Source organism: Salvelinus alpinus, chromosome 7 (genome assembly GCF_045679555.1).
Source record: "Salvelinus alpinus chromosome 7, SLU_Salpinus.1, whole genome shotgun sequence".
In the NCBI taxonomy this organism is placed as follows: Eukaryota; Metazoa; Chordata; class Actinopteri; order Salmoniformes; family Salmonidae; genus Salvelinus; species Salvelinus alpinus.
The window spans coordinates 24,972,931-24,998,409 of NC_092092.1; the positions used below are offsets into that span (position 1 = coordinate 24,972,931).

A 25,479-nucleotide genomic window follows, 5' to 3' on the forward strand; every position below is an offset into this window, starting at 1 on the left:
ATAGGCTATACTGTGACTATGTCCAAGGTAACTCTAAACTCCAACTGTCCTCTAAGTCACAGCAAATCCCATAATCAAAATGAGTAATTATTTTGCTTACAAAAGACACAATGCATGCAGTTGTGTGGGGACTCTCTCTGTACCCATTGATGATGAAAGTATAACATCCGCAGTGTGTCCATCAAGCACATTTTTTGATGGATTCAATCTATAAGGAATAGCCCTGAGCAGTATGCAGAAGGAAAAGGTTCTGTGTAACTGCATACTCGTATACTCGGCCTAGCCTACCTTGAAATATTAACCCCCCCCAAAATGCTTCTCACTGCTTCTCATAGCAACCCATAGCAACTACCTCTGTGGCAACTGAAATGTAGGACAACTCACCTCCGAACTGAAGCAACCAGCCTTTCAGACAGTCCAAGATGCCATTGGTTTGTTTGAGCCCACAGCAGGAGTGGCCTGCGAACTTGTCCATCAATAATGTATCTTGGATTACCTTTCTGAATTCTTCAGCTCATTCTTAGGTGAGGACGGGTCGAGGTGAGCCTGTATGCCGTTAGCGCTGGATGTGGCGGAAACCTTTGTCTATTCACGTGTAAGTGTATTTTATTTCAATTCAGCCTACTGTTATTTACAAAAGATACTCACATACCTGTGACTAAATGGCTATTTTCGCAGACAATTGGCCATGTGATATTTCTTTCGATTAACGTTTTTTCCGGTGGACATTTAATTTTCTCATATTATTTGCAATTACTACATATATCAATGAGATGTTAATGATGCCAAAAATGTGTGACATTCATGCAAATGTAGAATATATGAATATTCTAAAATATTTTAAATATCTTAAAATGTATTATAGGTGCACAAGTCAACATCTGGCAGCAGAAAGTAGCCTAACTTTAGAATTTTCCAAATCGCATCCCAGAAACTGAAATGGGAATAGCAGCCCAATATGGCGACTGGAGTATGGGTGAGTGGGTGTGTGGAAAGGAGTGGGTAAGTGGAACTGAAAGTAGTGGGCGTGTGGAAGGGAGTGGGTGTGTGGAAAGGAAAGTAGTGGGCGTGTGGAAGGGAGTGGGTGAGTGGAAAGGAAAGTAGTGGGTGTGTGGAAAGGAGTGGGTAAGTGGAACTGAAAGTAGTGGGCGTGTGGAAGGGAGTGGGTGAGGGGAAAGGAAAGTAGTGGGCGTGTGGAAGGGAGTGGGTGAGTGGAAAGGAAAGTAGTGGGCGTGTGGAAGGGAGTGGGTGAGGGGAAAGGAAAGTAGTGGGCGTGTGGAAGGGAGTGGGTGAGTGGAAAGGAAAGTACTGGGCGTGTGGAAGGGAGTGGGTGAGTGGAAAGGAAAGTAGTGGGCGTGTGGAAGGGAGTGGGTGAGTGGAAAGGAAAGTAGTGGGCGTGTGGAAGGGAGTGGGTGAGGGGAAAGGAAAGTAGTGGGCGTGTGGAAGGGAGTGGGTGAGTGGAAAGGAAAGTAGTGGGCGTGTGGAAGGGAGTGGGTGTGTGGAAAGGAAAGTAGTGGGCGTGTGGAAGGGAGTGGGTGAGTGGAAAGGAAAGTAGTGGGCGTGTGGAAGGGAGTGGGTGAGGGGAAAGGAAAGTAGTGGGCGTGTGGAAGGGAGTGGGTGAGTGGAAAGGAAAGTAGTGGGCGTGTGGAAGGGAGTGGGTGTGTGGAAAGGAAAGTAGTGGGCGTGTGGAAGGGAGTGGGTGAGTGGAAAGGAAAGTAGTGGGCGTGTGGAAGGGAGTGGGTGTGTGGAAAGGAAAGTAGTGGGCGTGTGGAAGGGAGTGGGTGAGGGGAAAGGAAAGTAGTGGGCGTGTGGAAGGGAGTGGGTGAGGGGAAAGGAAAGTAGTGGGCGTGTGGAAGGGAGTGGGTGAGGGGAAAGGAAAGTAGTGGGCGTGTGGAAGGGAGTGGGTGAGGGGAAAGGAAAGTAGTGGGCGTGTGGAAGGGAGTGGGTGAGTGGAAAGGAAAGTAGTGGGCGTGTGGAAGGGAGTGGGTGTGTGGAAAGGAAAGTAGTGGGCGTGTGGAAGGGAGTGGGTGAGTGGAAAGGAAAGTAGTGGGCGTGTGGAAGGGAGTGGGTGAGTGGAAAGGAAAGTAGTGGGCGTGTGGAAGGGAGTGGGTGTGTGGAAAGGAAAGTAGTGGGCGTGTGGAAGGGAGTGGGTGAGTGGAAAGGAAAGTAGTGGGCGTGTGGAAGGGAGTGGGTGAGGGGAAAGGAAAGTAGTGGGCGTGTGGAAGGGAGTGGGTGAGGGGAAAGGAAAGTAGTGGGCGTGTAGAAGGGAGTGGGTGAGTGGAAAGGAAAGTAGTGGGCGTGTGGAAGGGAGTGGGTGAGTGGAAAGGAAAGTACTGGGCGTGTGGAAGGGAGTGGGTGAGGGGAAAGGAAAGTAGTGGGCGTGTGGAAGGGAGTGGGTGAGTGGAAAGGAAAGTAGTGGGCGTGTGGAAGGGAGTGGGTGAGTGGAAAGGAAAGTAGTGGGCGTGTGGAAGGGAGTGGGTGTGTGGAAAGGAAAGTAGTGGGCGTGTGGAAGGGAGTGGGTGAGTGGAAAGGAAAGTAGTGGGCGTGTGGAAGGGAGTGGGTGAGTGGAAAGGAAAGTAGTGGGCGTGTGGAAGGGAGTGGGTGTGTGGAAAGGAAAGTAGTGGGCGTGTGGAAGGGAGTGGGTGAGTGGAAAGGAAAGTAGTGGGCGTGTGGAAGGGAGTGGGTGAGTGGAAAGGAAAGTAGTGGGCGTGTGGAAGGGAGTGGGTGTGTGGAAAGGAAAGTAGTGGGCGTGTGGAAGGGAGTGGGTGAGTGGAAAGGAAAGTAGTGGGCGTGTGGAAGGGAGTGGGTGAGTGGAAAGCGCTCTGCTATATGTTAGAAGGTTTTGATTGAGCAGTGTTTTATTTCTTCCGTTTCTTACCACTCAACTACCGTACATTGAGCTACAACTTGTGTTTTGAAGCCAGAGGATTTATTTATTTTATTTAACCTTTATTTAACCTGGAAGGGCTTATTGAGATTTGAAATCTGTTTTTCAAGAGCATCCTGACCAAGATAGGGAGCACCAAGTCATTACACAATCACAGACAGACAACATGAAAAACTACAGGTAGTCTAGTAAAAAAACAGAATTCACAAGAGTATACAAAATCATAAAACAGCAAACTAAAAACATTGACAGGTCAGGGAATCAGCCTCAAAATCCTTCATCAATGATTTAAAAACACCAATTGGGACAAGTTCTTCCAGTTTAAAAGTATTTTGTAAGGCGTTCCAAGCCGATGGCGCAGAGTACATAAAAGCCCTTTTACCAAATTCAGTCCGGACCTTTGGAACAGTTAGCAGGATTAAGTCCTGCGAACGAAGAGAGTACCAACCACATTTCTGAACAATAAAAATGCCTAAATAATATGGTTGTAAACCCAAAAGGGCTTTGTAAATAAAAGTATACCAGTGACTGAGCCTACGATTGACTAGAGAAGGCCAGCCAACCCTTGTATATAATGTACAATGGTGCGTAAGGGTTTTGCAGTTTAAAATAAATCTGAGTCGTAATTTTACTGTTAGTTTAACACAAAGAATTGTACATTGTCGGTTATTAAACTGGCAATTGTTTATTTTTCATTAAAAGTACTGACGATGGGTGTACTGTTTCCTTATGTGTTGTACAGTATGTGTGTGCTTACTGTGACTGTCAGCCTGACTACTACAGTAGGCAGCTACTTCCCATGCTACTGCCGGTCAGTAGTGCTTGTTAAGCGGGAGCGAAGGGCACTGTGTCCCAGTGTTGTTGCCATTCTTGCCCTCCCCATTGAGTAGTAGACTGTATGTATCTATCAAGATGACATCTAGATGGTTATCAACCTTAGTTATTTCTTGTGTAGGCTGCTATCCTACTTGAAATAAAATCATGGGAGGGAAAAGAAATTGCCACTTCAGCAACAGATAGCGACACAATGGTGATACCAAAGATATTTATAAGTAACCCAAGATTGTTCATCTGTGTCGTTATCAATGGGAGCAAATTAAGCAAAGTGGACAGAACAAGCAAGGAGGTGGTCAGAGCCAAGCATGAGCTAGCGAGATCCTATTGGCGCGTTGTAGGATGTTTTTGCATATTTCCATTGGGGAACACCTTCTCTGTAAAGTGAGTGAGCACAATAACTCTGTTCACCCTTGCACTCCTTGTAAACAACGCAAAGGTTCACGTCTACGAAACTTAATGCACTCTTTTCGTAACAGCTTGTAGTTTTGGCAACAGAAAACTGTATTGAGCTCATGCTTTTATTTGATGAGAAAATCAGCAGAATGTTGGCCCAGTTCCATCTCGCTGCATACTCTCTCACTGATGGCCACTGGGCTTCCTCTCCTCACCGTATTGCTGGGGAGTGGAAATTCCAACCGTATGCTTCAGAATTATACATCCAGTGAAACATCTGGCCCCTTGTTCTAGCTGTGGTGATAACCAGTAGGAAGCAGGTCGGCAGGCACGTCAATTCAACACCGGTGAACTGGTCGCCGGCTTATCGGCTCCTTGTGTAGCCGAATCAGTCACGCAATTACCTGATTCGCTTTCCATACACCCACTCCTTTCGACATACCCACTTGCCTATACTCCCGTTGCCATATTGGGCTGCTTCTCCCTATACTTGTGGAAACTGCCGAGCAAGTATAGCATCATCACTTCAGATTTTTGTATCTTATTGTCTTCAAAGATTCTCAATTAAATCAGTAGTCATGACATGTTTAGTGAAACATTTGTTGACTGCAAACGACGATAGAATGACTCAACTGTTTGACAGATAATCATCAATTTATTGACAAAATGGCTAAATCGCGACTCTTTTTCAATCCTAGAAGACATTAGAATGTGTTGGTCTTGTGAAAATATAAGAGACAGATACCAATCTTTCTCAGTCTTATTGATAACAGATGACATGTGATATGCAAACACACTGATACACCGATCCAATATTGTATGTTTTCAGGAGAAAAGAAGAGCCCTGAGAAGAAGAGCGACAAATGGAGCTAATGGGATCCACCCTGACGGCGGAGTACACCCGACCCAAAACCAGCCAATTCTTCCCAGCCATCTCCAACATGGTGTCCTCCTACCGGAGCAACCAGCCTGTGCTGGCCATGAACCCCAGTGCCAACCAACCCTGGAGGACTAACGCCTACTACCGCACAGGCAGCGCTGCCGGCATCCCCTCCCTCTCCTCCATCCAGAGGGAGAACCTAGGCTTCGACCTGGTCCGGGCCAATACCATGTTCTACCCGTCAAACCGGTCAGCCATGATCACCCGCTACACCCCAGACGACTGGTACAAGTCCAACCAGAGCAACTACCGTGAGTCGGAGTCGTCCAGGAACAGTGCTGAGCGGCTGAGGAGGGATACCATCAGGTTGATGCAGGATAAAGAGCAGCTGACCAGGAGGACCCAGGAGACCACCAGTAAGAACATCGGGGAACGCCTCAACGACATCAGCTTTTGGAGGTCAGAGTTGAACCATGAGATAGACAACATGGTGAGCGAGATCATGGCCCTCACTGAGGTGAAGAGAAGGCTGGAGAGAGCCATGCAGGAGACCGAGGGGCCTCTGCAGGTAATGGTGTGTGTGCGTGTGTGCATGCTAAGCTCTACGTAAGAGTGTCCTGTAACTCCAACAGTACACAATGCATTCACACAGAAATGTGATTGTACAAATTGTACAGTATAAAGCATAACAAAGTCCATCTCCAGTGCACCTATTTAATCATCCATGCATGTCACTTACTCAACACAGGGTCTTACTGTGTCTGATGGTGGTGGATAAAGTGACAGTAGTTATTGGTTCTTCACACCACTTCAGAGCAGATGGGGTCATCATTCACAATACTCTAAATTAGGTCACACGTGTCCTGTTAAGGTTGCTGGGCAACCAGGCAACCTTCCACAGAACAGCACCGGTGGTCATTTGTCCTAACCCAAAGTGCTTTGGGGTGTATAGTAGCGTCAACTTGATCTGGCTAGAGATCTGGTGACATGAAGGAACCACACAGGGTAGTGGAGATCAGGTAGCAACAGATAGTTTTCCGAGAGGACCTCTAATAAGTAATTGGAACCTATGAATAGAATGTATACTCACTGTATAGAGAGACATACAAATCAAATCATAATTTTTGTATATACAGTACCAGTCAAAAGTTTGGACACACCTACTCGAATCAAGTGGAGAAGATACAGGTCTTCCTCTACAATATTCACCCAAGGAATGCTCTTTGTTTCAAGATACTTTTTCCCGTCGAAACTCTAGCACGTTCAAAAGTGAATACTAGAGCAATATTTCTAACATAGAACGTTGAGAATGGTCAGAGGCGATCTATAGAACACTAATGTAAATTGTATAAATTAGGCTGTGTGAGAAGGTTTGAATTCGAAGAAACCTGCCTACACATTGTTTGAAGTACAACAGACCAACATAGCTACTTTAGCAGGTCAGAGCTGTGTGCTGGAAAATCTGGGTAGAGAATGGGTGGAGTAGGCATTGTGGTGCACATGTGAATTTCCATTATTCTTCAGCTTCAGACCAATGCCTAATTTTCAGCAAAACATTTTTAATGTTAGATAATGTAGAGTAATTTGTCAGTTAGATTGGAAGACGATCCTTCTACCACACCAGACTCTGTCTGTGCTTTACACTACTGCACTAATATATTTCCTATATAGTGCCTGCTTTGGGCCAGAGCCCATAGGGCTCTAATCAAAAGAAGTGCACGATGGGCCCTGGTCAAAAGTAGTTCACCATGTAGGGGAATAGGGTGCCATTCGGGACACTGAATTAATATTGTGTGACCATCAACAGGTGTCCCAAGAATGCCTGTATCACAGAGAGAAGCGAATGTCCATTGATCTGGTTCACGACAACGTGGAGAAAGATCTCATAAGGGTACAAACAAAGACATGTCATTACAATCATGGCATGACTTATGACTATTTATCCTAATGATCAGAACCTTATTACCTGAACTGATACCTGTTTTGCTCATTATGTAACCAGGAAGTGGAGACCATTAAGTCATGCCAGGAGAGGATGAGGAGACATCTAGACAAAGCCATCGCTCAACTAGCGTGAGTCTACACTCCTAGAGTATGACACAGGACTACTGTAAAATAGGCCTTCACTGTTTGAAAACTACATAGCAAATTCTCCAGTGTAGAAAAAAGAGAAATTAACACAGAGAGTGTTTAATCAACACTGACTGTGTTAAGTCTGTGGACCCATATAGACACCAGAACCGTATTAAAATACATACTGTTTAGTGTAAAGCCTTATTTCCCAGAGTGCCTTGCCTTTCGAGTAAATTGTATTACCACTCATGACTATATTTGTTAGTGACAGTGACATGGTTATTGCATTCATCCATTTTCAGTCCTATTGACTTCACCAAGTGAGATCCTAAGTGAATAAGTTATTTTTATTTTTTATTTAACACAATACCATATGTATTTCATAAGCCCTTATATTAAGGGGCTAGTTCTACCCTAATACAGGGGCCTGAAACTCATACGCATCACTTTGAACCAAAACCATGCCCATCATTATCATATTTCCCAGCATGCTCTATAGCAGGTTGATTTTGAGAATTGTTTACTTCAATATCTATGTTTGTGCATAATTGATTGGTTACTCTTATGCTACACAAATATAAATCACATATATTTTTCAAAACTAATCCAATCAGTTTGTTAGATTTTTTTGCATCCGTTACTGAAATGTTTGTTCCAGTGTAAATGAAATAGTCTCTTCGTGATGTTCCTGAATGCAGGTGAATAAAAACTATTAGAATCTGAACTCTGGCTAGTTTCCAGTAGGAGTCACCCAAAACTTTGTAAGACAGCATTATGTGACCTGCGGGTAGGGTTGCAAAAAAAACTGCCAGCTTCATTAAATAGTACCCGCAAAACAACAGTCTCAACATCAACGGTGAAGAGGCAACTTTGGGATGCTGGCCTTCTAGGCAGAATTCCTCTGTCCAGTGTCTGTGTTCTTTTGCCCATCTTAATCTTTTCTTTTTATTGACCAGTCTGAGATACGGCTTTTTCTTTGCAACTCTGCCTAGAAGGCCAGCATCCCGGAGTCGCCTCTTCACTGTTGACATTGAGACTGGTGTTTTCCGGGTACTATTTAATGAAGCTGCCAGTTGAGGACTTGTGTGGCGTCTGTTTCTCAAACTAGACACTCTAATGTACGTGTCCTCTTGCTCAGTTGTGCACCGGAGCCTCCCACTCCTCCTTCTATTCTTGTTAGAGACAGTTTGCACTATTCTGTGAAGGGAGTAGTACACAGCATTGTACGAGATCTTCAGTTTCTTGGTAATTTCTTGCATGGAATAGCCTTCATTTCTCAGAACAAGAATAGACTGACACGTTTCAGAAGAAAGGTCTTTGTTTCTGGCCATTTTGAGCCTGTAATCAAACCCACAAATGCTGATGCTTCAGATACTCAACTAGTCTAAGGAAGGCCAGTTGTACTGCTTCTTTAATCAGGACAAAAGTTTTCAGCTGTGCTGACATAATTGCAAAAGGGTTTTCTAATGATCAATTAGGCTTTTAAAGTGATCAACTTGGATTAGCTAACACAACGTGCCATTGGAACACAGGAGTGATGGTTGCTGATAATGGGCCTCTGTACTCCTATCTAGATATTCCATAAAAAAATCAGCCGTTTCCAGCTACAATAGTCATTTACAACATTAACAATGTCTACACTGTATTTCTGATCAATTTGATGTTATTTTAATGGACACACATTTTATGTTTCTACTCTTGTCCTTCCTCTACCCTCAACCTCTCCCATATATCATTTTTCTATTTGCCATATCTTTCAAACTGTGCTCTTTCAAAAAAAGTTCTGAACCTATATACGTTTTACGGACACAGTATGTTTTACATTAGTTATCTTGTTATTATTAGTCCCATCCTTCAGCTCCATTCAACCCTCCCATCCATCTCTTAACACCATCCTAATTGGATTTCTATTTCCTATATATTTTCAACTGAGCTGTGATGCTTCACAAAAGTACTGAACCTTTCTATTCTCATAGCTTCTACAGATTGTAAATTGAAAATAAAATGGTTTGCTAAAAGTATTATTATATTATTGATTGATTGACTATGACTTTTCAGATTGCCCAGTAGTGCTATCTGCAGGGTTAGCTCCAGGTAAATATTGCAATTCTTCAGCCATTCCTGGACTTGTGACCTAAAACATAAGATGAATTAATGAATCCATCAATCAATGTACATCCACAAACATACATTGCATTCGGAAAGTATTCAGACCCATTGACTTTTTCACATTTTGTTACGTTACAGCCTTATTCTAAAATTGATAAAATGTCAGGTCCGAATGCACTGTAGATATTGAAACAAACAATTCTAAAAAGCAACCTGTAATAGAGCATGCTTGGAAATATGATAATGACGGGCATATTTTTGGTTCAAAGTGTATGTGTATTAGTTTCAGGCCCCTGTATTAGGGTAGAACTAGCCCCTTAAAATAAGGCCTTATGAAATATGTATGCTAGGCTGCATTTATACCTTCAGCTCAATTCGTTTTTCCACTAATTGGTATTTTGTCCAATCACATTATATCTTTTCACATCAGCTATTTTTCAGTGCTGATATGATTGGTCAAATAAACAATTAGTGAAAAAAAGATCAGAATTGGTCTGCCTGTCTAAAAGAGGCCATATTGTGTTAAATAATATATTTAAATAATATATGTATTTAACGATAACGTATTCGCTTAGGATATCACTTGGTGAAGTACGTTGGACTGAAATTTGATAAAGCAACATTGATGTCTCTGTCACTAACAAACCACAGTCATGGATGGTAACTGTACAATTTACTCAAAAGGCAAGGCACTGGGATATTTTTTAATAATGCTTTACACTAAGCAGTGTGTTAATGTAACACTGTTCCAGCATCTATATGGGTCCACAGAGTGTTGATTTAACACTCTCAGTGTTAGTTTTGTTTGTTTTTTAACACTGGAGAATTTGCTGTGTAGGGGCCATTTTAACCAATAGTCTTACTCAAGAAAAAGTAAGCTAAAACAAGGTCTCTCTCCGGGTATAGAAATATATTTAATGTGATGAGACTTATAATAAGACATTACAACGGCTCATATATGCTCATAACATAATAAAACATTACACCTGTCGGCGCAGCGTCAAGTGTTAAAGTGTTACTATGCCTCTGTGTGTGTTACTTCCATCAGGTCAAACCGAGCAGCTCAACATGAACTGGAGAGAGACCTCAGTGACAAGGTGACAGCCCAGAGAATAGATAATAGGTGTCACCATCTCAGGAATGCATCAGACGGGATCAACTACTACAGAGGGATCGAGAGACTGGACCCATCGTAAGTCATACCTAACCACTACTTTAGATGTGGATGCTATACAGCTTTGTGATTGAAATGGGAGATACTGTATATGCTGTGAAAGGGACTGCCCCCTCAGCCATGAACTTTATAAAACATTTTCATGTTCTTCAAGCGCGAAAACTTTCAAAAATGAAAACAATTAAAAATCATAATAAAAGGCGTCTGGTAGAAGTAAATGATTCCGAGGCGCATGCGTAGCATAGCCTTTTTGTCTTCTACCAAACCATTACCAAACCAATCAGGTGGTTGTTCGATGAAACTAAGCTTTGGACATCACTGATCATATGTGTCTGATAAAGTAATACAGGCATCGGCACACTGCTTCAAAGTACACTGCTTAGTGATTTCGACACATGCCTCAGAGCTCCTGTATCAAACATAACATCACTACCGGAGGCCCAGCTAACTAGCACCCGCCTGCCGAACACCTGCCCTCGCCGTAACATTAACAGACCTGCCTTGAAAGCAGTGCTCGGCAGATGGGGGCGAAGGATACTGTCTACTGGTGTCCTAGATTGCTAGCTACCTACATCTGCCCCCGCCTCCCGCCTGTGTAAAGTTACCAGAGTCCTAGCTTAAAAATGGACCGGTAGAAGAATAAAGAGGGGTTCCCACAGATGCAGGAATGCCCCGAGTTGCGGGCGGCAATCACACCCTTCTCTGCACATGCACAGAAACTGTGTGTGACTATATGAGAGCGAAGTCTTGCATCTCGATCATCTCAATATCTGCAGTGCTGCTCATGGCAACCTCATTTTACTACCTTTATTCTACCTTTAAATTTAAATGACTGCATTTCCACAAATTGGATGATATTATCTTTAATCCCATTCAAACTAGTACGGGACTGGATATGGAAGTAAAGCAGAAGGGGTCATCACATTCAGATTGTATTGACACAGGTGCTTCACATTTCCTCTGAATATAAAGCACCAATCCCAAATTCAACTCTAGCTACATCCACCCCAGTGTATCTCCTGCCTGCCTTCCAACGGCATCCCAATCCGTTGACCATTGTGTCCATTGTCATTTCTCACCCACTTGACCAGGCTCTCCCTGCCCGACTCGTGGTCAAAGTTCACGGATGACAACATCCTTCACTCCCAGAGCGAGCGGGCTGCTTCCCACAAGCTGCGTGATGTTATTGAGATCCTGCTGAACGCCACGTCCAACGAGATGTGGAAACATTTCAACACGGTCAACGTGGCCTTCACCAACCGCATGTCAGAGACCGCCGACGCCAAGAACAGCCTGCAGACACACCTGGCTAAGGTGACTGACCATTACCTGACCAATGACCATCAAGCTCGTCTTTCATGTTTAATTCCTTTTTTGTTTAGTTCCATTCAACTCAGTGAAATGCAGTTTGGTTGTATCTTGTTAAGCATCATTGTACTTCAACATCAGGTCCAGGGGACAGTAAGGAAGGAGTTGTAAACTGCCTGCATACCATAGTTGATGATTGCTGAAATTTTACTGCTGTCTTTGATTGATTTTCCTGCTGAAAAAGCAGCTTAGACCAGCATAAATTTCAAGCTGGTCCATGCTAGTTCATGCTGGTCTATGCTGGTCAGCGCTGGTTAGATGCTGGTCAAGCTGGTCTGACCAGCATGGCAGTGTTGTAGTACTCGAGACCAATCAAATTATTGTATTTTTTGAGAGTGTGATTTTGAGAGTGAAAATTGGAAAAGTCTAGGAAAACAAATTTTAAAATAAAATAGGATTTTTTATTCACACAGGGTGCCTTTCCTTCACTGGGCGGGCTATTTGTGAACTTTAAGCAAAATTAGAGTATACCCACTTCTCACGGCACCACTCACTACACCACTGCATAGGGCTGATGGAAAGCAGTCACACACAGCATGATGTTAAATCACCACTACACCACTGCATAGGGCTGATGGAAAGCAGTCACACACAGCATAATGTTAAATCACCACTACACCACTGCATAGGGCCGAGGGAAAGACAATCACACACAGAATGATGTTAAATCACCACTACACCACTGCATAGGGCCAATAGAAAGCAGTCACACACAGAATGATGTTAAATCACCACTACACCACTGCATAGGGCCGAGGGAAAGACAATCACACACAGAATGATGTTAAATCACCACTACACCACTGCATAGGGCCAATATAAAGCAGTCACACACAGAATTATGTTAAATCACCACTACACCACTGCATAGGGCCATTAGAAAGCAGTCACACACAGCATGATGTTAAATCACCACTACACCACTGCATAGGGCCAATAGAAAGCAGTCACACACAGCATGATGTTAAATCACCACTACACCACTGCATAGGGCCAATAGAAAGCAGTCACACACAGCATGATGTTAAATCACCACTACACCACTGCATAGGGCCGAGGGAAAGCAGTCACACACAGCATGATGTTAAATCACCACTACACCACTGCATAGGGCCAATAGAAAGCAGTCACACACAGCATGATGTTAAATCACCACTACACCACTGCATAGGGCCGAGGGAAAGCAGTCACACACAGCATGATGTTAAATCACCACTACACCACTGCATAGAGCCGAGGGAAAGACAATCACACACAGCATGATGTTAAATCACCACTACACCACTGCATAGGGCCAATAGAAAGCAGTCACACACAGCATGATGTTAAATCACCACTACACCACTGCATAGGGCCAATAGAAAGCAGTCACACACAGAATGATGTTAAATCACCACTACACCACTGCATAGGGCCAATAGAAAGCAGTCACACACAGAATGATGTTAAATCACCACTACACCACTGCATAGGGCCAATAGAAAGCAGTCACACACAGCATGATGTTAAATCACCACTACACCACTGCATAGGGCCAATAGAAAGCAGTCACACACAGCATGATGTTAAATCACCACTACACCACTGCATAGGGCCAATAGAAAGCAGTCACACACAGCATGATGTTAAATCACCACTACACCACTGCATAGGGCCGAGGGAAAGCAGTCACACACAGCATGATGTTAAATCACCACTACACCACTGCATAGGGCTGATGGAAAGCAGTCACACACAGCATGATGTTAAATCACCACTACACCACTGCATAGGGCCGATAGAAAGCAGTCACACACAGCATGATGTTAAATCACCACTACACCACTGCATAGGGCCAATAGAAAGCAGTCACACACAGAATGATGTTAAATCACCACTACACCACTGCATAGGGCTGATGGAAAGCAGTCACACACAGCATGATGTTAAATCACCACTACACCACTGCATAGGGCCAATAGAAAGCAGTCACACACAGCATGATGTTAAATCACCACTACACCACTGCATAGGGCCAATAGAAAGCAGTCACACACAGCATGATGTTAAATCACCACTACACCACTGCATAGGGCCAATAGAAAGCAGTCACACACAGCATGATGTTAAATCACCACTACACCACTGCATAGGGCTGATGGAAAGCAGTCACACACAGCATGATGTTAAATCACCACTACATTACTGCATAGGGCCAATAGAAAGCAGTCACACACAGCATGATGTTAAATCACCACTACACCACTGCATAGGGCCAATAGAAAGCAGTCACACACAGCATGATGTTAAGCATTTCCCAATCGAAATGTACAACTATTACTTCCCATTGAAAAAAAAGTTTCAAGTTTAGCACACAAAGTAACCTGTGACCTAAAGTTTAAAGTGGAACTGTGCCTCCATCCGGGATGTAATGTTTCAGTTTCAATGACTCAATATTCTGGACAAAAACAGACGAATGTAACTAATGCTGGGAATGTCAATACATTCAAACTAGCAAGGGCAATGATCACAAGTCAGTCATAACGTGGCTAATAGGCTAGAGTATTTATGTAGCAAGCTAAAAACACAGCGCCTAACATTAGCTTGATAGCTAGCTGCTAGGAGAAAGTCATGTCATGCCATTCGAGGAGTGGGTGAGTGATTGATTTTTTTTACCCTCATATTGTTTTTCGGTGGCTATACACAGCTAGAGATGCAGTTGTCATTTGGTTAGCTAGCAAGAACTTGAAAGACTGCTATACAGTTAGCATATTTGCATTGCAAATTCACTTTGGCTATCTACTACGATTACAGAGTACTCTTGTTTGAGTGTGCCAGAGCACATAACAAATTATGAATTTACAAACATGCAACACCTGCTGAATATGACCGGTGGCAGTAAATGTAGGGGGGGAAAGGTAATAGTTAGTCAAGAACGCTCTAGATATCATGTAAACAGCATAATCAGCTCTGCATCGGAGAGTAAAATGGAGAGTGAGGTGTTCTCTCATTTGTGTCTGGAAGCAGCTAGCTAACAAGCTTGCCAACTTTAGCCAGTTAGCTTGGGTGCTTGGTTGGGACAAGCATGCATTGGCAGGCAAGCTGCAGAAGGATGAGGAGGTTACAATTCCCCATTGTTAATCAGTGCAATTTTGACAGTCAACTAGCAGAAAAAGTTTGAGAGGGTTTATCTTATGTTCCTTCGTTAGATTTTTGCTCATCTTGCTCTGGCTAGCAATAGTTGTTGATCATGTTGTTATTGATGTGCATAACTGAGGGAGAGAGAGCTTTTTCATGGTTGTTTGATCAACAGGACTGTAAGTTCCCACATGTAAGAGGACTCCAGTGGTGTTTACATATTTGCAGAAATCCATTCAGGTCTATTTTGTGGCTTTTGGCGAATGTGTTCTTTTTATAAGACGTGAATGTGTTTCAAATTCCAAATTGTTTGCATAGCCAACTTACACACAGCTCTGACACACACACTTACCCCACCAGACATGCCACTAGGGGGCTTTTTACAGTCCCCAAATCCAGAACAAATTCAAGAAAGCGTACAGTATTATATAGAGCCATTATCACGTAAAACTCCCATACATCTCATATTGCTCAAATGAACAGCAAACCTGTTTGTTTTTTAACATAAAGCAACACATCCCGGCACAAAGCCTCTCCCCTAATGTACCTATATATGTTGTGTGTATGTATTGATATGTAGGCTATGTGAGACTTTTTCAAATGTATGTAGTTCTGTCTTTGAGCTGTTCTTATCTCTTAATGTTTCATGTTTTGTGTGGACCCCAGAAAAAGTAGCTGCTGCTTTCGCAACAGCTAATGGGGATCCTAATAAAATACAAAAAACCTGATGTAAAACTGTGCAAATGTGAAGGAGCATTATAACTCTGCCTGAATTGTCACCTTTTATGGTGACAATAACACCCTTATTTGCTGTCTACTTGTAAGTATTGGAATTAGGCCAAGACAGTACATCTAAGGTATATATAAATGGTAAACTTGATCAAATGTCTTTAGCAGTGTTAACAGAATGTTTTTTTCAATGACATTTGCTGTATCTGACCGTTTCTGAAACACAAAAATAATAACAAATTGCTATGGACCTGTAAACAAATCATTTGAATGCAATAATGTTTTGCATTTACTTTCTCCCGAACATAATAATGCTTGCACTGCCCGTGAATTGATGTCACTTGTTAAATCCACTTCAATCAGTGTAGATCAGATATTCCCCGCAGGGGTACGCGCAATGCCGTCGGGGTACGCCAAATAAAAATGTGATTCACATTTTTTTTAAATAAAACGTATTTTGTATTTTTTTTGGAAAAAAAAATCTGCACATTTTCAAACAGTCCATTTATATTTTCCAAAGGGACTATACATTTGGGGGAGTTTTTTTTCTCGCCTAAATAGCCTCGTTTCACTGCCAAAAATACAATTAAACCATTTAGTTTTTTTAACAACACAATGTCAAATACAGGTAGCCTAGTCAAATAATTAACACCCAATCACATTAACCATTACCATCTCGCGGCAATTCCACTAACGGTCAGTATGCAGCCAAACAAAGCTGCTGCTCATTCCGTTTGTGTGAAAATTGATAAATGGTCAAAAAAAGTAAGGCTCGCATCCATAGAGACACATACCAGCAGTATCGAAGAGGCACAAATATGATGAGAACTACATTGATTTGGGGTTCACTTATATTGGGAGTAGTGCCTTTCCTCGGCCACAGTGTGTTATATTTGCAAAAGTACTATCTCACAACTCGATGAAACCTTCACTCTTGCACAGACATTTAGAAACAAAACATGCCAATTTGAAAAATAAGAGAATTAAGACGACTTTCGAGTAGTAAGTCATGTATAAAAGCAACAGATACCATTAATAAGAAGGGGTTAGAAGCGTCTTATATGGTGAGCTACTCATTGGCTAGGACAGGCAAGCCCCATACTATTGTGGATTACTTAATTCTTCAATTATTTTTAAAGTAGTGGACAGCTTTGTGACATCAAATGGATTTTGGTGGTCAAGATGTTTTGGTATCTGTACTGATGGCACAAAAGCCATGACAGGGAGATATAGTGGAGTGGTAACGCGCGTGCAAGCAGTTGCTCCTGACGCCACTTGGGTACACTGTAGCATCCACCGAGAGGCTCTTGCTGCCAAGGGAATGCCTGACAGCTTGAAAGATGTTTTGGACACTACAGTGAAAATAGTTAAAGCAAGGCCCCTGAACTCTCGTGTATTTTCTGCACTATGCAATGATATGGGCAGCGACCATGTAATGCTTTGTCAAGGGGCAAAGTATTGACATGTTTTTTTGAATAGAGAGACAAGCTTAAAGTTTTCTTTACTGACCATAATTTTCACTTGTCTGACCGCTTGCATGATGACGAGTTTCTCACACGACTGGCCTATCTGGGTGATGTTTTTTCTCGTCTGAATGATCTGAATCTAGGATTACAGGGACTCTCCGCAACTGTATTCAATGTGCGGGACAAAACTAAGGCTATGATTAAGAAGTTGGAGCTCTTCTCTGTTTGCATTAACAAGGACAACACACAGGTCTTTCCATCATTGTATTTTTTGTGTGCATATTAACTCAATCTTACGGGCAATGTCAAATGTGATATAGTGAAGCACCTGAGTGAGTTGGGTGCGCAATTATGCAGGTACTTTCCCGAAACGGATGACTCGAACAAATGGATTCATTATCCCTTTCATGTCCTGCTTCTAGTTCACTTACCGATATCTGAACAAGAGAGCCTCATCGAAATTGCATCAAGCGTTCTGTGAAAATTGAATTTAATCAGAAGCCACTGCCATATTTCTGGATTGGGCTGCGCTCAGAGTATCCTGCCTTGGCAAATCGCGCTGTTAAGACACTGATGCCCTTTGCAACTACGTACCTATGTGAGAGTGGATTCTCGGCCCTCACTAGCATGAAAACTAAATACAGGCACAGACTGTGTGTGGAAAATGATTTAAGACTGAGACTCTCTCCAATACAACCCAACATTGCAGAGTTATGTGCATCCTTTCAAGCACACCCTTCTCAATAACCTGTGGTGAGTTATTCACAATTTTCGATGAAGAAATAAGGTTTTATATGTAAGATGGTTAAATAAAGAGCAAAATGATTGATTATTATTATATTATTATTTGTGCCCTGGTCCTATAAGAGCTCTTTGTCACTTCCCACGAGCAGGGTTGTGACAAACATTCACACACATTCTTATGTTTAATAAATGTATTGTATTCACAATTTTCGATGAAGAAATGTGGCAGGCTTACAATAATGGCAAAAAACAAAATTTGAGAGTGAGGTGACCCTGGTGCTAGAGGGGGTACGCAGCTGGAGATTGAATGTTTGAAGGGGTACGGGACTATAAAAAGTTTGGGATTTTGTACAAAAAGTTTCATCCGTCTGGTACAGTAGCTTAGCAGGTCGACAATGGAATACTCAGGGGAATGAGGGTATGATATCGAATCCTGTTGAAGGCACACTATTTTGAAAATAGTTTTATGTGAAACCACACTGTTGTTAAAATCATTTGTTTTATTTAGTATAGTATACGCTTCTGTGTTAAGCATCCTAAATAATGCCAAAAATTCTGTTTTTGAAAAATAGTAAACTTCAAGGCAAAAAAGTGAAGCATAATGTATGTAAACCTGGTATTCCAACTGATTATAGGTTACGAAAGTCAACAACTTATCGCTGCGCCACGGAATTTTGATGAAAACAGTGGAGAGAAAAAATGTCTATCTGATAATCATAGGCTGCTATTTATTGTTGAACGGCATATGTCACTCATGTGCATTGTGAACAGATAATGAAGCTCTGAGTAATGAACAGTTTTTCAGAACAATTTGGTGAAAGCCTCGAAGTCTTCAGACAGCCTCGGTTTCCCATCACTAGCGAAAACACAACGAAGGCTGGTCACCAGCCTATGCTGGTCTATGCTATTTTTTTCTCCAGGGTTGTCAAACTATTCAAGGGTCTATTGCATTTTCACGTGACATCTTTCATGATAATAGAACAACGCTTTATTCCTATCACATTGCGTTTACTGTTCATTGAGGAGAAAAATAAAACTCCTTTCAGACCCTTTTACTTGTGTCTCACAAGATCAGCGTTTAATGGGCAGAGACATGTGAGTTTTGTGACGTGATCACCCTCTTCACTGGTCTAGGCCTTATTTTTACTGTAATCGTGTTATGGAACCCAGGCATGCAAACTAATTCACCAAACTTTGTTACTTCTAGGGTAAATAGTCTTGTCAAAAGAAGGACACCAAAAATAGATTTATCTTGCATTGCCTGTGTTCAACACTTTCCACTGATACATACCCTTGGTAGTGGAGTAGTAGACTGTCACGCCCTGACCATAGAGAGCCTTTTAATTCTCTATTTTGGTTAGGTCGGGGTGTGACTAGGGTGGGTGATCTAGTGCGTTTATTTCCATGTTGGCCTGGTATGGTTCCCAATCAGAGGCATCGTTTTCTCTGATTGGGGATCATATTTAGGCAGCCATTTCCCCACTGTGTTTTGTGGGATCTTGTTTCTGTGTAGTTGCCTGTGAGCACTGCTTGAGCTTCACGTATCGTTTATTCTTTATTGTTTTTTGTGCGTTTCACTAAATATAATATGTGGAACCCAGATCACGCTGCACGTTGGTCCGAGTATGCTTACAACGATTGTGACATAGACACTGGAGCCCATTGTTGTCGAAGGGTTAATTGGATGTTGCAGGGCTCTATCCACCTCAGCTGTTCTCTGGGTTTATCCATTGACAGCAGCTATGATGTGAGCCACACAGTCTTTAATAACGCCAGTCAGCCAGCCAGTCAGTCAGTCAGGGATGGTTCTGAGGAGTGGTTGAGTGATTCAGGGGAATGGGATTACAAGATAATGTGATGGTGGGATGAGAAGGAGGAAAGTACTGTACAGTACAGTGTTAATCTGATTTGATCTACAGTTACATTTGGTGTTAGTTTTGCTTTTACAGACACCTGCATCTGTACTATACATTTCACATCACCTAACTGTGTGGTGTAAATAAACAAGTTCTTTGAGTTTCCTAGAACTGTTTACCTCAAACCCTTACACTGCAGGCAAAACTGGTTGCAATGACGTCCTTAGCATTATAGACAGTTCCGGTTGTAAACTGGTTGTTACAGCGCCATTTCAACCGCTAGAACTGCTCCATTCCTCTGTTTCCTTACTCCCTGGATCGTCTCACCATCCCTCTCGCCTGTTTCTACTGGCAGACCCTCCAGGAAATCTTCCAGACAGAGATGCTAATAGAGAGCCTGAAGAAGGCTCTGAGGGACAAGGAATGCCCCCTGAAGGTGGCCCAGACCAGGCTGGACGAGAGGACACGCAGGCCCAACGTGGAGCTCTGCAGGGACAACCCACACCACAGGTAGGGCTCGTGTGGTGGGTATTTTATAGCCTGTAAAATGAGGACGTATTACACGTACATTCCCTTCCTTCTCCTCCATTTACCTCTTCTCCTCCGTGTGTCTTGTCCCTATCCTTATCTCTATTTCCAGACTGGTGGGAGAAGTGAGGGAGATAGAGGACACCATCCACAAGCTGCGTGAGAGACTGATGGAGGCAGAGAACACCCTGCAGAAGCTGGTGAAGACCAAGGCTGCCCTGGAGCATGACCTGTCCATCAAGGCTAACTCCTTGTTCCTGGATCAGGAGAAGTGCATGGGCATAAGGAAGAGCTTCCCCAGCACCCCACGCCTGGTGGGATACACCTAAAGCCATCACATACAGTGCATTCGGAAAGTATTCAGACCCCTTGACTTTTACAGCCTTATTCTAAAATGGATTAAATGGGTTTTCCCTCATCAATCTACACACAATATCCCATAATGACAAAGCAGATTTTTAGATTTTTTTCGAATTTATCAAACATAAAAACTGAAATATCACATTTACAAAAGTATTCAGACCCTTTACTTAGTACTTTGTTGAAGCACCTTTGGCAGCGACTACAGCCTTGAATCTTCTTGGGTATGACGCTACAAACTTGGCACACCTGTATTTGGGGAGTTTCTCCTATTCTTCTCTGCAGATCCTCTCAAGCTCTATCAGGTTGGATGGGGAGTGTTGCAGCACAGCTATTTTCAGGTCTCTCCAGAGATGTTAGATTGGGTTCAAGTCCCTGCTCTTGCTGGGTCACTCAAGAACATTCAGAGACTTGTCCCGAAGCCACTCCTGCATTGTCTTGGCTGTGTGCTTAGGGTTGTTGTCCTGTTGGAAAGTGAATCTTCGCCCCATTCTGAGGTCCTGAGGACTGGAGCAGGTTTTCATCAATGCTCTCTCTGTACTTTGCTCGGTTCATCTTTTCCTCTATCTTTACTAGTCTCCCAGTCCTTGCCACTGAAAAACATCTCCACAGCATGATGCTGCCACCACCATACTTCACCGTAGGGACGGCACCAGGTTTACTTCAGATGTGACGCTTGACATTCAGGTCAAAGAGTTCAATCTTGGTTTCACCAGACTAGAGAATCTTGTTTCTCATAGTCTGAGAGTACTTTAGGTGCCTTTTGGCAAATTCCAAGCGGGGTGTGCGTGCCTTTTAATGAGTAGTGGCTTCCCATCTGGCCACTCTACCATAAAGGCACGATTATTGCTAAAGAGATGGATGTCCTTCTGGAAGGTTCTCCCATCTCCACAGAGGAACTCTGGAGCGCTGTCAGAGTGACCATCGAGTTCTTGGTCACCTCCCTGACAAAGGCCCTTCTCCCCCGATTGCTCAGTTTGGCCAGGCGGCCAGCTTTAGGAAGAGTCCTGGTGGTTCCAAACTTCTTCCATTTAAGAACGATGGAGGCCACTGTATTCTTGGGGACCTTCAATACTGCAGAAATGTTTTGGTACCCTTCCCTAGAACTGTGCCTCGACAAAATCCTGTCTCGGAGCTCCACGGACATTTCTTTCGACCTTATGGCTTGGTTTTTGCTCTGACATGCACTGTCAACTGTGGGACCTTATATAGACAGGTGTGTGCCTTTCCAAATCATGTCCAATAAATTGAATTTACCACAGGTGGACTCCAATCAAGTTGTAGAACCATCTCAAGGTTAATCAATATAAACAGGATGCACCTGAGCTCAATGTCGAGTCTCTTAGCAAATAGTCTGAATACTTATGTAAATAAGGAATTTCTGAAAACCTGTTTTCACTTTGTCATTATGGGGTATTGTGTGTAGATTGATGAGGAAAACATTGAATACATTTTAGAATAAGGCTGTAACGTAACAATGTGGAAAAAGGGAAGAGGTCTGAATACCTCCCGAATGCACTGTACATGTATACCACAGGAGGTTGGTGGTACTTTAATTTGGCTTGTGGTAATGGCCGGAGCAGAATGAGTGGAATGGTATCAAATACACCAAACACATGGTTTCCATGTTTTTGATGCCATTCCATTTGCTCCGTTCCAGACATTATTATGAGCCGTCCTCCCCTCAGCAACCTCCACTTATGTATAAAATAAGAGTGGTGGGCTACACTTGGGCGATGACGAAGTACTGTATACACTAACTAAGGCCCAGAATGTTTCCTGGTCAAGAGCATTGCACAAGGGAAAACTCCTGGATCCTATAGCAATGAGCACCACATAGGGATAGGGAAACGCATATCCTTTCCATGCTATTGTACCGACCTGACCTGTACTGTTCTGGCTTCGCTTTTCACATTTTCCTTTCTAGCATGGTTCCAGCCAAGCCCATCTGAGCTATACTGCTCTGGCCTGGTGATTCCTACGCTGAGTAACCAGGCCAGAGCAGTAATACTCAGATGGGCTTGGCTTGGCCATAGAGAATGATAGAGGACTCTGGTGCACAAAAGCTTGTTTTAGCATGAGCACCGCCATTGAGGACTTTCACCATTTTGGAGTAGTCAACTGGGTGTGACTTCCTTTAGGTTAAGGAATGATTAAATCATTTCGTCCAGGTCATCAGGAGGAATCAACCAGTGAATTTTACTTGTGAGTAAACATTCCATAACTGCAGGTGGCAGTAAATCGCTAACTTTGGCTTTATACCTTTTCAAACAACACACTACAGGTGGCAGTATATAACATTTCAGTTTGTTTGCCAACTCATATAAGTAGTAGAAGAAGAAAATGGACTACTTCCAAAATGTAGATAGCCTCAATGGCGCTGCCCATGCTCTAACATATGCCACAATGGGACAGATACAATGATGTGCTTTCTATCTAAGTCTATGGTGGAACATTATCACGACAATATATTATACAGGTCTGGGACTCAGGTTAGGGGACAGCCCTATTGGTCTGACAGTCCATGGAAACCAAACAGTGGTTCTGGGCGAGCAGCAGATGTGGCAGTAATCTCCAAACAAACATACAGGATTAGCTCCTGTAGCAGAGAGGCTAGAACAAATATATAGGCCTCTGGAGGGTTACTTAGTCAACCTCTGATCTGTCAGAGTCAATAACTAGCCTGGATGATACCTTTGTGAGCCATTGACACTCACTGGTGGTGGTTTTACTACTGTTTGAAGGAAAGCTCTGGCCCTGGAAAGACACTAAAAGTTCAAGTGAAACTGACACAGGTGGCCGTTTTTTTATTACTTCCAGGCTGCTTGGTATACCATTATTTTTAAACCATTCAGTGAGTGAGATTTATTGTATTGTCAACTTAATTTAGTATTTGATTGCCTTTACTGGTGGTATATAAATAATATGACACAATGGTGGAGCTGTGTATATAGTACATCCTCCACCCATCTTCTCCTTCTCCCTGTATAGATTATACCTATCCCCCTCTTCTCCCCCTTTCCTTCTCCTCCTCTTCCTGATGTCTTTATAGTCCAGCATTGGGCGGTGATGGTAATGGATTGTTGTAATAGTTTTCCAGACACATACGATAACACACAGAGAAAGGCACCACCCTGTAGCACTCACTTCTGTCATCATGAAGTCCTTTGAGAGGCTAGTTAAGGATCATATCACCTCTACTTTACCTGACACCCTAGACCCACTTCAATTTGCTTACCGCCCCAATAGATCCACAGACGATGCAATCGCCATCGCACTGCACACTGCCCTATCCCATCTGAACAACAGGAATACCTATGTAAGAATGCTGTTCATTGACTATAGCTCAGCATTCAACACCATAGTACCCTCCAAGCTCATCACTAAGCTCGGAGCCCTTGGTCTGAACCCCGCCCTGTGCAATTGGGTCCTGGACTTCCTGAAGGGCCGCCCCCTGGTGGTGAAGGGTGCATGCTCAGCCCCCTCCTGTACTCCCTGTTCACCCATAACTGTGTGGCCACGCACTCCTCCAACTCAATCATCACGTTTGCAGACAACACAACAGTAGTAGGCCTGATTCCCAACAATGACGAGACAGCCTACAGGGAGGAGGTGAAGGCCCTAGGAGTGTGGTGGCAGAAAAATAACCTCTCACTCAATGTCAACAAAACAAAGGAGATGATCGTGCACTTCAGGAAACAGCAGAAGGAGCATGACCCTATACACATCGACGGGACCGCAGTGGAGCAGGTGGAAAGCTACAAGTTCCTCGGCGTACACATCACTGATAATCTGAAATGGTCCACCCACACAGACAGTGTGGGGAAGAAGGCGCAACAGCATCTTTTCAACCTCAGGAGACCAAAGAAATTTAGCTTGGCACATAAAACCCTCACAAACTTTTACAGATGCACAATTGAGAGCATCCTGTTGGGCTGTATCACCGCCTGATACGGCAACTGCACCGCCCGCAACCGCAGGGCTCTCCAGAGGGTGGTGCGGTCTGCCCAATGCATCACCGGGGGCAAACTATCTGCCCTTCAGGACTCCTACAGCACCCAATGTCACAGGAAGGCCAAAAAGATCATCAAGGACAACAACCACCAGAGCCACTGCCTGTTCAACCCGCGACCATCCAGAAGGCGAGGTCAGTACAGGTGCATCAAAGCTGGGACCGAGAGACTGAAAACCCGCTTCTATCTCAAGGCCATCAGACTGTTAAACACCATCACTAGGCGGCTTACGTAACCCTGCACCTAAGAGGCTGCTACCCCATATACATAGACTTGAAATCACTGGCCACTTTAATAATGGAACACTAGTCACTTTAATAATGTTTACATATTTTTGCTTTACTCATCTCATATGTACAGTGGTTCTTCCTTTAAATGTTTTGAGCTAATGCAGCGACCGTTTGTGGTAGATGGTGGCAGATTGTGGTAAATTGCATCATTCTGGCAACAATGGCTGACACTTACTTAAATAATGTGCCATAGAATTCTGTGGCACCCTGCAAGCTGTGCTGCAGTACGCCTCAACTTTTAAAGGAAGAACCACTGTACATGCTGTATTCTATTCTACTGTATTTAGTCTATGCCACTCCGACATTGCTCATGCTAATATTTACGTATATATTCCTTAATTTCATTCTTTTACTTTTAGGTTGTGTGTATTGTGTGTATTGTTGTGAATTGTTAGATATGACTGCACTGTTGGAGCTAGAAACACAAGCATTTCGCTACACCCGCAATAACATCTGCTAATCACGTGTATGTGACAAATAAAATTTGATTTGATTAACAATATTGATTTCCATTTAACTCCTTTGAGTGCCTGTACTAACCATTAACACATCTCCACCCCTGACCCAACCCTGCTACTTCAACACTCTAACCTCCGAGACAACCTTAGGTTCAACTAAGGACTGTCAGTCTTGCTCAAGTCCGATGGAGAAGAGC

The 25,479-nt window shown here is 43.2% G+C and overlaps 1 protein-coding gene across 1 annotated transcript; it reads left to right on the top strand.

Annotated features, from left to right (window-relative positions):
• The first annotated feature begins 466 nt into the window (after positions 1–466).
• Positions 467–25,326, top strand: tekt3 (tektin 3). Its single transcript, XM_071409544.1, has 8 exons — positions 467–595; positions 4,947–5,565; positions 6,805–6,888; positions 7,000–7,070; positions 10,228–10,371; positions 11,445–11,667; positions 19,989–20,143; positions 20,274–25,326. Exons 2-8 carry the CDS (start codon positions 4,981–4,983, stop codon positions 20,488–20,490), a joined length of 1,479 nt encoding a protein of 492 aa, XP_071265645.1. The 5' UTR covers positions 467–595; positions 4,947–4,980; the 3' UTR covers positions 20,491–25,326.
• The last annotated feature ends 153 nt before the right edge of the window (positions 25,327–25,479 follow it).

Excerpts from the sequence above, each read along its gene's own strand:
- tekt3 (XM_071409544.1), top strand. The coding sequence starts at position 4,981 with ATGGAGCTAATGGGATCCACCCTGACGGCGGAGTACACCCGACCCAAA. Across the intron at positions 7,071-10,227 it reads AAAGCCATCGCTCAACTAGC|GTCAAACCGAGCAGCTCAAC; the intron begins GTGAGTCTACAC and ends TACTTCCATCAG. Across the intron at positions 20,144-20,273 it reads AGGGACAACCCACACCACAG|ACTGGTGGGAGAAGTGAGGG; the intron begins GTAGGGCTCGTG and ends CTCTATTTCCAG.